The sequence below is a fragment of the Apaloderma vittatum genome, unplaced genomic scaffold (genome assembly GCF_000703405.1).
Source record: "Apaloderma vittatum isolate BGI_N311 unplaced genomic scaffold, ASM70340v1 scaffold20954, whole genome shotgun sequence".
Taxonomy (NCBI): Eukaryota; Metazoa; Chordata; class Aves; order Trogoniformes; family Trogonidae; genus Apaloderma; species Apaloderma vittatum.
The window spans coordinates 1,599-14,169 of NW_009711227.1; the positions used below are offsets into that span (position 1 = coordinate 1,599).

Consider the following 12,571-nt stretch of genomic DNA (forward strand, 5'->3'; position numbering starts at 1 on the left):
GCTAAATGCTCTGAAAATTGGTGCTACGGGGTGGTTTCCTACCCCAGGAGTCCCAGTGAGGACTGGGGGCTGCCAGCACACACCAAGCCTCCGTGCAGGGCTCGTTTTGGGGGGGGGTTTTGGGTCTCTGCAGGGCCAAGCGGGGCAGAGAGCAGCACGGGGCAAAAGCCGTGTCCGCGGGGCTGGCCGGCAGGGCAGCACGCACTGACCGTTTTCCCTGTGCTGGAAGGAAGGCGAAAACTCTTTGGCAGTGATCCTGGCGATCCGCGCTTCCTCCTGAGCTTTCTGCGCCGCCGTCACAGCCGCCTCTGCCTTGGCCCTGGAGTGAGAGGTCCTGCAAGGCAACCAGAGAGACAAGGACTACGTTAGGCAGCTCCTCTCTGCAGACCAAAGCCTGGAGAAACCCAAAATTCCCACCATGAAACCTTTTTTTGATCCAACCCCGTGATGGAGGAGCCGCCGTCGGGAGCCAGGGCATGTTGGGGAATGGGTGATGTTGCATCGACAACACCTTCACAAGCTGCACCTTAGTCTGCAGATCACCTGGAAAATTTGGAAATAGGGGCAGGATGGTTTGCCCTCCCTGCTGGGGATGCATCACCCTGAAGCCGGCTGGTCCCCTCGGCGAGGGACCCCAACCCAGTAGGCACCTGCAGCAATCCCTGCGTCTTCTGCGAGCCTCTAGGAATGAAGGCCTGAATTTAAAGCCAGTGGTTTTGATTTTTTTTTAATCAAAAGCATTTGCTTCCAGATGAAAAAGCAAAGATTTCCACCCCCGCCACTACATTTTGCGTAAAACACTGGATGTAAATACAAGAGCTGTTCATCACCGAGAGCAGAGGTAGGAGCGGGGGGTTCCCGTCGGTACCGCCTCTGCCACCCCTTAACCCACCTTTACTGGGGCTTTTTTTTTTCACTCCAGATGAGTGACTGTCCCCTGCACTCTCCCATTACTGACGATTCCCCAGAGGCTCCTGTTTGATGGTATCTCATCCCTTCGCTCAAGATTTACACCCTTATGCAACCCCTCCGCAGCGTCCCCTCCTTCGGAGGCTGGTTTGCCCCGTCCCTTTAGCTGAAAAATTGAGGCACTTTTAAAAAAATCAAAAGCTTGTTCCTACCCACCCCAGTGCAGGCAGCATTATAAATAGCTCAGCTGATTTCTTTTCCCTCCAAAATCAGGCCCTCCATCTCTTTTAATCATTTTTATTTTTTTTTCCCTGCCGCTCTCTGAATTCCCTCTAATTTTTCGACAGCTGCTCGGAGAGGAGTGCCATTCCTGACAGGCTCCTATAAATGGAAAATAGGGCCAGTAATGTGCCTTGGTGTTGCACCGTGCTGTGCAAACCAGGTACAGGGACCCGGGTGCGCGTGCGTCTGTGTGCTGTCACCTCCTTGAGCCTGGGGGAGACGCCTGGTCCCTGCTCCTGGAACCAACCCGTCACTTGTTTTCAAGTGCTGACAAGTTGCTTTTGCTCTAATAAGTGCTTTATTTATATAAACTGGCTGCTTTGGAGCGACTGCAGGAGTGGATACGACCTGCTTTCCTGGAGGAATCGGACGTGGCGGAGGGGCTGCAATGCTGCTGTAGGTCCTGCAAGCCCTCCGTGACAGATGCAACCGAAAATGGGGTTTAAATGGTTTTTTTCCTACCTGCCCTGAGTCCAACTCTCACTCTGCTCAAGACTCATGCAGGCGTTGGAAAACCAGCCCAGTGAGGCTTAAAATGAAGATGCTGCCTCTCTGACATGGTTAAACCGGGTGGTGTCTGCCACAGGAGTTTCTCGGTGGTCTGGCTGTCGGCTCCCGAAGATGCTTCATTCATCCTCTGCCATCTCCTCAGACTAAAAACTGTTCAGGGAAGGGACTGTCCCTCCCGTTCTGCAGCGCATTTACAGAGCAGGCTGTGTCCCCGCTGGCCCGATATGAAGGATTAATAATGTCTGAGAGTGTCTGGACCAAACTCAGCAGGCAGGATTACACACCGCCTCCCTAAACTCCTCCCTGGAGATGCAACTGGAGGCAGTTATCTGTCACTTCGTGCCAGGGAAGGAGGCTGGAAGTGCTGAGAAGCAGCTCATGACATTTCCAAGAGTCCTGGGGACACACGAAGGTGGCTGCAGAGTGGGACAGCATACATGGAGCCATGTTCCCCTTTCTGCCATTCACCACCTCCCTTTTTTCCCACCAAAATGAGTCAAAATCACCATCCCTGGGGGAATGGATGGATTTCCATCCCTGAAAAACTCACTCCAGTTATTTCTAGCCTAGTTCATCCCCACAGACGGCACAATCAGCCCAGGAAGAGCAGCAACTAGGGGCTCTGGCTGAGAAAGAGTTAAAAATCAATCACATTAATTAAACCCTCTCCGATCCAAAATATACTCAATGCCCGCAAAGCAGATATAACGTCAGGCGCTGCGCAGAGGCACAGGCAGACTTAATTGTTTGTAATGCTCTCTAAGATGCTTGGAGGAGAGGCGCCGTCGGAGTGAAAAGCAGAATTATGGTGATCTATACGTTGCATAATAAAATACATAAGTATTCCCAAATAAATGCAAGTAATCCAGTTAGTGTTCGCATGACTTTGTCACATACTAAATGTAACAGCCGTCTCCTTTACACAAAAACCTGCTGCTCGTCATATGCGCTAAATCTTAATTCCCCAGTTAATAGACAGGGCACAACCTAATCACTCTCCCCCCCCAGCCGTAAACCTTTCCCCAACAGAGTCACCATCCTGGAAACCAACATTGAAATAAGGCGGCTCCATCCCAGCTGGAGGAGGAACCTGAGGATGCTCAGGGGTGGGAAGAATATCTTTCCCCAACATTGACACTGTCCTGGAAACCACCATTGAAATAAGGTGGCTCCATCCCAGCTGGAGGAGGAGCCTGGGGATGCTCAGGGGTGGGAAGAATTAGACAGATCCTCTCTCATCGCTCCTTCGTTACCTCCCCTGGTGCCCTCCATCCCATAATGAGCCCGTCGGATGAAAAACAGCATTTGCAAGTGCCCCTCTTGTCTTGTCTGAGGTGATTAGAAGTTGCACTTCTGCAGGAAGGTGCCCGTCTGGGCTTCCTCTGCCATCGGTGGGCGAGCAGGGCAGAAGCAACGATGTGCCCCGTGGTGATGGAGACAGCCAGAGCTCTCAAAACATCAGCACACCCACGACTTTTGAGGGATGTTGTAACCTCAAAATAGTATCTTAGTGCATTTCACCATCCAAGCTGAACTAAGGGAGCGGGTTTGGGGGAAGAATGGGGCTGGGAAGAGCCTCAGCCCTGATAGCCGGAGTGGTTTATAGCACCTGAGACCCAAAGGTCTCAAGTCCATGCTGGGACCGGCTTGGAATATTTTATTTATTCATTTTTTTTGCAAAGCTGACTCACTCTTCTCGGAGGATGACCGGGCAAGTGGTCAAACTGGCAAGAAGAGCTGGCAGGAGGCAGGGAAAAATCGCAACCAAACAGATTTCTGTAAATCTTTGCAGATCTCTTGTGATTTGGCCAGGACTGACAGGAGAAGGGATAATACCTGCGAGTGATTTGTAATGCCAAGTTTATCGGCTCCGGCTAATCTATAAGAAGCTGGAATAAACTGATTTGAAAGGAAGAACTTGGCTTTTTAGGAATGCCAACAGCCACCCTGGCCTGGCTTCGTGTGCACAAGGAGCTTCTGCTGCGAATCCAACGCTCGGGAGCCGGTTGAGCCAAAAAAAGGGGTGAACTCTCAGCAAAATCTGTAGCACCGGATGGTCTCGGGAAGAAACGAAGCAAAATTAAGACCAGGCAAGGCTTGAGTGGTGTTCAAGTTAATGGAGCGCTTTGGCAGGAGAATAAATGGGGCAAACTGCTTAAAAATCATGCAGGAAATTAGAGCAAGTTTACACACCACCAGAAGCATTTCTGAACGGAGGAACGGAGGCAGGTGTGTTCGGGAGCCGCGAGCACGATGCCTGTTATTGCAGGGATGGCACAAGAAAGCTGTTTCATTTCTTAGTCCTTCACTCCATCCAAACCTCTCTGAGCGTGGCGGTAGTGCCAAGGGTGAGCTGGAACCAGATGAGGGACTCGTCATCCTTGGCCCCTTTTTTTCTTGCGCTCCCATACGCAAAACAGGCTCTTCTTCAATAAAAATAAAACTTTGAGCAAAAGTATGTCTGGGTCCCAAGGAAGCTGCATGCTGGACGCAGGGGGAAATTCCCATTATCTGTGTCTTAAACGTGAAAAAAAGCATCATGGGGGCAAGATTTCTGGAAAAGAAGGTCTGTTTTCCAACATTCACATGGCAGCTCTTGCTGTTGTTTCGCAAGAAAACTCCTTGCTTCTGTGACGTCCCCACGAACTCAAAGCTTGGCCAAGGGACCCCTTGCTCAGTGGGATTTAAGCTTGATGGGGAAGAGCAAAAATGCTGCTTTATTGCTCATGTTTGTCAAGATCCTGCTGCAAGGCTGGAGATCCCCAGCCCTCCTCCATCCCCTGCTGAGAGCCGATGGAAACCTCTCCTGAGCTCTCTGGATAGTCCCAGCTCCTCAACAGGAGCGCAGACGAGATTGCAACAAGCTTGAAACCCTTTGCTCAGTACCGAGTTGATTTCAACAGGACTGTTAGATCTTACTCTTTTCTACAGTGCCTACAAACCAACCCTCCTGCAAGGGAGGTCAAAACAAATCCAAGTTCCTCATACCTACAAAGAAGTTCACTGTCTTGTCCCACTTGCTTTTCCATTTCTTAGCTCAGATGGGTAGGCTGGAGTGATGGCACTGTCCAGAGCTTAGAAATGAAGTAAGAAAGCTGAGAGTGAAAGAAAATGTTTAAAAGTTTTGTTAAAGCCTTCTTCCTTGCAGCATTTTAAATTCCTCCTACCGGGACAAAACCCTGAGGTTCGTATTTTCAGGGAAAACATGCAAATTTGCCACGAGACCACTTCATTTTGGTGGGTGAGAGCTGACTCGTAGGTGCTCGCCGGTGGCGAGGATGGAGTTAAGCAGGCAGTGAGCTCATCCTGGGACATAATGAACAGCCTCAAGTTTTCCTAAGGGGCCAGACTGGCTCCATCCGATTCACTTTGTCTCTCCGGTCAATCTGTAATCGGGCAGCTTTTGGGTTTGTTTTTTTTTTTTTAAATGCATCTTTATCTTCCTACAGGAGGAATGTTTTCTCCCTCCATTACAGAGGTTCATGTATTTTTCAAACAGCCAAATTCAATTAAAATTACAGATGCTAGCTGCAAGAAAACACTTCAGGAAGAATTCAGAGGGAGCATTTCCAGGGCGTTTATGACTCGGTGCTACGCTCACCAGCTCAGGGGTGCACAGGGAGGTGTGGAGATGGGCTTCATCCTGGGAAAGGATGTCCTGATAGTGCGAGGAAAAGGAGCTTTTCAGCCCAACCACCCCAAGCGCAAACCTCAGGGCACTGTGCTGACTCTCCAAGGTTTATTTTACGCTCTCGCAGCGAAGCGCAGGATCTGGCCCTAATTGCATCAAGCCAAGAAATGCAAAGCAAAAGTCCCCAGTGATCGATGCCGGTAACTGAACCCCAGAGCTGAGGGGAGATGTAACCCTTTCCGGAGGCCACCCGATCGCTCCGCATCCCGCAGCGGAGGAGAAGCGGTTCCAGCCCCTGCCGGCACAGGATCGATGGCTGCAACGGGGAGGGATGGGGAGGCAGAAAGAGGTTTTGCCTGCTCAGGGTAGTATCTCAAACCCTGACCGCAGGGAGGGGAGGCTTGGCTGGTCTTCGTGCTCTCCTAGATGGGACAAATTGGGACTGAATTATTAATAACCTCTGCAGACTGTCTGGCTTCAACCTCTGCGGGAGCATCCCTGATTTAGGGCAGAGCTGGGGAGAGCCGCAGCGTCCGTCCTGCCTCCCTTTGCCCCCGGTGTGGGCTTCTGCTCGGTGGCCGTCACCGGGCATGACATCCCGCACCCAGAACCTTTCTGGCCTCCAAAAGAGCGCCCTGATAACCTGACTGCAAAGGGCCGGGGTAGGCACAACCCAGGGCCAGGCTCTGTCTAGACATTTCCTTCAGGGAGCGGGGAGATGGCAGCAATGAACAACCTGTTTGTTATTTTCCCTACCTGGCATTTATCGCCCTGAAAAAAAACCCCAACTCTTAATTCCAGCTCGACTCTTTTCGCAGCTCTGCTGGCTTGGTTGCTGTTGCGCTAGGCTAGCCTTGAGTGATTTGTGAAGGCAGTAATACCGTGCTGGTACTCAGGGGGTGGAATATTAGACACACCAATTAACTATCTATGCATAAATTCCCATTTACCTGCTTATCGCCAGCGTATTTGCCTCGCCTGCTTCCTCTGTGCACTTTTTCCCTCCCTCCCCCTCCATCGCTGGAATTCTTAATCAAGAGAAAAAAAAAAAAAGCAGTTAATGTGACCTCTGACATGACGTAATGCAGCCAAAAACGTCTGCTCTGGCTCTTTACAGCCAGACAGAAAGCAGGTGCTGTGCATAGCAAAGAGAAAGCCTGGCTTCCCTGCGCCTGCCAACAGACTTCCCACCTCGGGAGGAAGATTTTGAGGTGGGAGGATGGACCACCCCTGCAATGAGCACCGGGCAGAGGAGAGGGAAACCTCCCAGCGGTGAGACAGTATGAGGGAAGGGTTGGGGATTGCTGAGGGCACAGGGGATGGTTATGGCAGGTTCTGAAAAAAATTGCTCTGAAAGTCACATTCGAAGAGGAAAGTTCTGAATTAAAAAAAATAACTAAAAAAAAAAAAAGCCCAACAGTCAAATCCTTTAATCCTGAAAAAAATGAAACCTTGATGCATGTGTTTGTTACTGCCCAAGAAAGTGAAATACAGAGAAGCATGGAAAATGTTCAGGTCAAAAGTCCCAAATCTGAGTTTCCCTGTGGTTTTCCCAGTTCCCATACAGTGGGAAATGTAACGTTGTGGTGGGAAACCATTCCCAAGCCAGCTGGGAGACCTCACAGAGAGCAAGTCCCCGTGTCCCGGCTGGCGCACGGCATGCGTGAAGTCTCAGAAATTCATGGAAGAGGAGATAGAGCCAGTTCCCATTCAGCTCGTTGCTCCAGGCATCTGTGCCAGATTCCTTCTCTACCTTTATATTTTCGGAGCTTACAAAGGGAGAGCGAATTCACCAAGGTGTCGTTTGCCATTTTTGCGCTGAAATACCATTTTTCTAATCCAAGAAATATCGCGGGCTGCGTCCTTCTGCCTTCTGCCTTGTGCCGTGAAGCAGACAAATGGAGTTTTGCTGGAGAACGGAGCTCACAACACGGAACGGTGCAAAGTCAAGATGAATCGGGGAACGGGGATGCGCCACAATCAAAGGTCACATGCCCAAAATCCTGGGAGAAACCGGCCCCAAAGTGCAGCCCACAGCGGGCTGCATCATGACCGTCTCCCATCCTTGGGACCCTGAGCTGGGACCTTCCTGGTGGTGATGGATGAGAGTGACCAAAGGGCCATAACACCACCATCCTCTCCAGCTCCATCATCCCCAATCGGCTGCTTCTCAGATTTGTTTATTTTGTCCCTTTTGTTGCTAAACAAACAAACAAACAAAAAAAGCCGCGTGAAATTCAAACTCCATCGTCTTCAAAGGGCTGGTCCAGGTGGAGCTGGTACCCTAAGGCACATCTGCCAGCATCAGCCAGGATGCTGCTGGCATTTCTCCAGCCAAGGGATATGGAATTAGTCGAGCCTCTCTATTTCCCTCCCGGTGGGTTTCTTTCCTTTTAATCTTCTGCCCCCCCGGCAAGGGCAAAGCTGATGGGCCTTTTGCACTGGAAACACTGTGTGAGCCACCCTGAGATGTTATTTACAGCTCGCAAGATAATTAACATCTGGAGAGGGAGTCTCATCTCCTGCCATCTGTCACTTGTAAAGAAGCTACCGAGGATGCGGGTGAGCAATGCAGCCTGGCAGTACCTGCCCGTCCCGGTGCTTCAGTACCTGCCGGCCCAAATCCCTGCCTTGGAAAAAAGATAGATTTGATGCCACTGTCCCATCGTTGTCCCAGCCTGATCAACCAAAGGAGACAGGTTTGACCTCGTTTCAGACCCAGCTCATGCACAGCAGCGACGGGCAGCAGTGGGGTGGGGAGCTGCCCCCTCCAAATCGGATGCAGAGGTAGCAAGAGCAAACTCCAGCTGTCAGGATGGAGTTTCCCTTTTTCTTAGAAATCGGGGAAGATACGAGATAATTGCAGTGATGCTGGGAACGGCGTTATTTTCTGGGAAGTGACGGAGGAACCTGCTTGGAGCAGAGTTTGAGAAGAGTGAGCTTCAAGGAAGGGAAAGGGGTGAGCAGGGAGAATGCTGCCTGCTTTCCAGCTATCATGGTTTGGCTAGGGCAGGTTTCCATGATTTTACTGGATAATTTTCATGTACATAATGGAAAACGAGCATAACAGAAGCAGGAAAAGCTGATGTTCCCAGACAGCCCTCCCCACACACATCCCAAAGGCACAACCATGCCGCAAATGTGGCTCTAACCCTGGGCAAAACCAGCGCGTTACAAACGAGCCTGCCGCTTGCAGGCAAGGAGGCAAAACAGGTTGGAAGAAATCATTAAAGAGCCTTCGGAAAGGGAAAAAAAAAAAAAGCCCAAGAAAAAGCAAGAGAAGGCACAAAATCTCCAAGGGACCTGGGCAGCGCTGGATCATCTGCATGCTGCAGATCTATACCGCCTGTATTAAAAGAAGGAAAAAAAAAACCAACAGAACAGCAGAAAAGCCCGACGTCGATGCCGCATTTCGGGTGGAGATTTTAAAATGCACAACAGGCCAAGTTATAGCTCCCCGAGCAGCCATAAGTCAGCCTGCTTGGGCATGTGTAGTGTTGAGTTTGGCTGTACACGCTGCTGGCTGGAACGGCTTCAGGCTGCATCCCGCATGCCGGTTGCATCGCTCTGTCTCTGGGCAAGGCTGGTTCCAAAACCCTTGTGAGCCCGGCCCTGCTTGCTAAACTGGCGAAATGCCATTTTTTTTGGTGGGAAGCTTGACTGTAGTGGGTTTGGATAGGTGGTTTGGGGTAACTTTATCCATCCTGCTCTGGCAGGGGGGCTGGTCCCTTCCAACCCAGAACATTCTGTGATTCTGTGATCCTCCTGGATTTGTCGAGGAGAGGAGGGTAGGGAAGTGGTCGGGACCCCCCAGTCCAAGCACAGATTTGAAGCAATCTTCGCGGGGTAGATGAAGGTTGTTAGAAAAAGCCTGGCTTGATGTGGATACCAGGTACCTTCTGCCATGACCTACCCCAGGCTGCAGGTCCAGTCAATTCAAGTTTCATTTTGATGCCTAAAAAACCCCGTGTCAGACGAAATTCTGAAGCAAAACACAACAGAACCACAAGAAAACATCTTTTTTCCTTTCCTGACCCTTCACCTCAATAGGATTTTGGCTGAAAAGCTCTGGCAGTTTCACAAGTTTTGGTCACCTCAAGCAAAACAGACATTTGGCAAATGAACTTTCCAGGCAAATTTTTTTTTTCCCCTTCTGTTGGAGCTGCAAGAGTCTGAAAGAGGCAGCATCACGTGGAGCTCATGGTCCTCCTTACCCCTGGAGATGGGCTGATGGACAGGGATGATCCATGACGTACCGCCAGCCATGCACCAGTACAAACAGCCAACACTCAACAGCAAAACCCACTCCACTTCAGAGCAAACTGCAAAAAAACACACAACCCTCACCCAGAGTAGACAACAAACTCATCTAACTGAACTTAGTATTTTAGTTCCAGCATAGTCTGGACTCTAGCCAAGACATGGAGCTGAAATGGCCTCAGGAACAGTGACAGATGCTCTCCAGCTGTTGGAGGAAAGGTGGTTGTTATCCAGCTGCGCCATCCAGGACTTCTCCACTGCCTGCAGCCTTGTGGGGTAGGAGGCAGGACTCTTTTCTGGATGATATGATAGGGGTCTAAGGGATGGGTTAAAATGGGCCGGTCTTCTGAGTGATGGAAAAATGCATTTCTACCAACAGAGATGCTTGGAAAGCGGATACATCCGTGCCTTGGGAGGAGGCCGATTCCTCACCTGCAGCGAGATGCTGGAGCTGAGCACAGCTCCGTGCACTTCTTGCCACATTCAGCCTCGCCAGGATGGACCTGGTGACAATGGAGAAGCTTCTCTCTGCTATAGGAGGCGATTGGACCCAAAAAGCAGCTGGTTGGAGACAATCATGTGCAGGATACGGCAGCATCATCTCCATCCCGCACTGCCACGTTCGGTTCCCACATCTGCACCCCAGAAACTCGCAGGAATGATGAGAAAATGCCAACCCAGAACAAAAAAGCTCCCCAAGGAAAGCCACAGACAGCACCCCCTTAACCTCATTACTTAAAGTCATCCTGGAAGGTGCTGAGGGGCGATGAGGACCTTGCCTGGCTCTGCCCAAACCCAAGGTACATCCAGCCCCTGGCATGGAGTTTGGCTGGACACAGACTTGCAGAGAAACCTCAGCTGGATACGATACGCACCGCATCAGCCTTACTGAAAAAGCAACATCAGATGCAAAAAACGCTGCAGAAATACGTTTCGTGCCAGCCTGCTGTCACCAGGCTCTGCAGCTCCGGTCCCCTTGGGGACAGGGTGGAGGGAATAGGAGGGTTTGGTGAAATTTCTTGTCATTTTTAAGCGCTGCCTGAGGCTGACCCAACCCTGTGGCACACGTCGCCCTGGCCCCCGCATGCTCTGCAGCCCTGGGGGTTGCAGGCAGGAGGGAGAGGGACTGGTCGTGTCTTTGGGGCTGTGCTCAGCCCTGGATGTCCAGGCAGGGATGGGCAGACCCCTCTGCCATGTGAGTTCTGGCAGCCACCCTATTGACTGTGGTGGTGGTGGTGGGAATTAAAAAATATATATATATCATCCCTGTTGCCACAGCAACAAACAGCTCCTGCCTGCCTCAAACTTCAGAACCCACCCAGAAGGAGTCGCTTTCCTAATCGCTGCTGCCTGCATGGGTTTCTTCTCTCTGTCACCTGGGGGGTTTTGGAGGACAAGGGAGCCCAAATGCCAGCCTGCACCCCCCAATATCCTGTTTATCCAGGTCTGCAATGGGGTTTGCCCACTCAGCCTCACTTGCCTGCCTGCACCCAGCTCCGATCCTCACCTGGTGGGTGCTGCTTGTCCCAGCACACCCCGAGCATCCCATAGGATCCTCCGGACTGGATGCTGCCACCAGGGACTTGCCGGGGCAGAGGGTGCTCTTTCTGTTCCCCAAACACCAACGTGCCCTGAGGCTGGTCCCGGGTGTGCAAGTCTGCACTGTCTCCAAGGCAAAGCCCCCCAAAATTTCTGCTTTAGCAGCCAGCAGCACAACAGGGGAAGGGACTCAGGGCCTGGCTCTGCCGGGAGAGAAGCTGGGCTTTTAATTATTTATGCTTCACCTCCGTGCTGTGGTGATGAGAGACAGATCAGACAGACACAGCCAGATAACGGAGAGAAGGCTGCAGCCTGTTTCCCCAGAGAGGCCATTTATATGAGTCAGGTGAGACACAAGGCTACCAGCCCCTGCCTGAGTCCTGCCCCACACCTCTCCCCTTGGAAAAGAACGTCATTCCTGTCTCTGCCACCAATTTTCAGGTGGCTTCATCCCCAGAACCAAAGGGCTGGGGAAGTGCTGGCACCTGCCACGGCTGGTTGAAGCACCCCAGGGATCTTGTTGGTTTAGACGGGGACCTGCCGTGGCCACCTGTGTCCAGCTTTGAGCTCACAACCCTATTTCTTCTCCACAAGGGAGTCCAAGGAACTTCTGCCCAGGGTTCAGAGTGGCACCATCAAGCCACCAACGCTCACAACGATGCTTCCTAGCAGCGTGTCCAGTGACCCAATCTTGCCTGTGCACACCACCTCCAGCAGGTTTTGCTGTCCCCAGGTAATGACCCCGGAGGGTGACACATGGGGACAGGATGGTTTGGATCTGAGCTGTGGTTGCAAAAAGGCTCTGCTGTCCCAGCCGGCAGCGAGCAAAGGGCCGCTGCCCGCCCTTGAGAAGGTGGGATTAAATGGAAAAGAAAGTCTTGCCGGATGCTGGGCAGAGCGCCGGGCATGGCCACGTCACTGCCGGGATGAGATTCTAGGGTGCTCAGCACCCTGAAGAATTGGGACCTTACTTACTCACAACTTTAAAGGGATAAGCGGTCAGATCCATGGGTTAAATCCCCCTGGGATTTTCAGGGGGAAATTCGCTTAGCAGGGTCTATCGTCAAATCCTTTAATTTCCTGGATTAGGAAGTCAGGCCAGCTTGTCATTTGTCCTGCGTGGAGGAGGCAACAGAAACCTCATTGCCTGAAAATTTTCAAACCCACTGCAAGAGCACTGAGGGACCGGAAAGCCCGGCCTCTGCACTCCCCCCTGGTGGTGCCAGGTTCCCCCCTGCATCCCACTCTCTGGCTGCAGGGTGGGGGAAAGCAATGCTCACAAACACCAGCAAGGAAAATGCTCGTTATTTTTGCTGAGCTCTGTGTTTCCATCCCGTTTGTGCTTCTGATATTGCTTTTGCTTCTCTCCGAGGAAGAAGAGGCTTTGGGTGGGGTGGGGGGGGGACAGGAGGAGGATGGGAGGTGTTGGGGCTGTTGCTG

The 12,571-nt window shown here is 51.6% G+C and overlaps 1 protein-coding gene across 1 annotated transcript in view; it reads right to left on the reverse strand.

The window, feature by feature from the left end:
* Positions 1-205: 205 nt before the first annotated feature.
* The window catches only part of LOC104272560 (junctophilin-3-like), a gene marked incomplete at both ends in the record, with an annotated part of 20,458 nt that continues 8,092 nt past the window's right edge, over positions 206-12,571 (reverse strand). Inside the window, 1 exon segment of the mRNA XM_009867590.1 lies at positions 206-334. Coding sequence (XP_009865892.1) covers positions 206-334 — 129 coding nt within the window.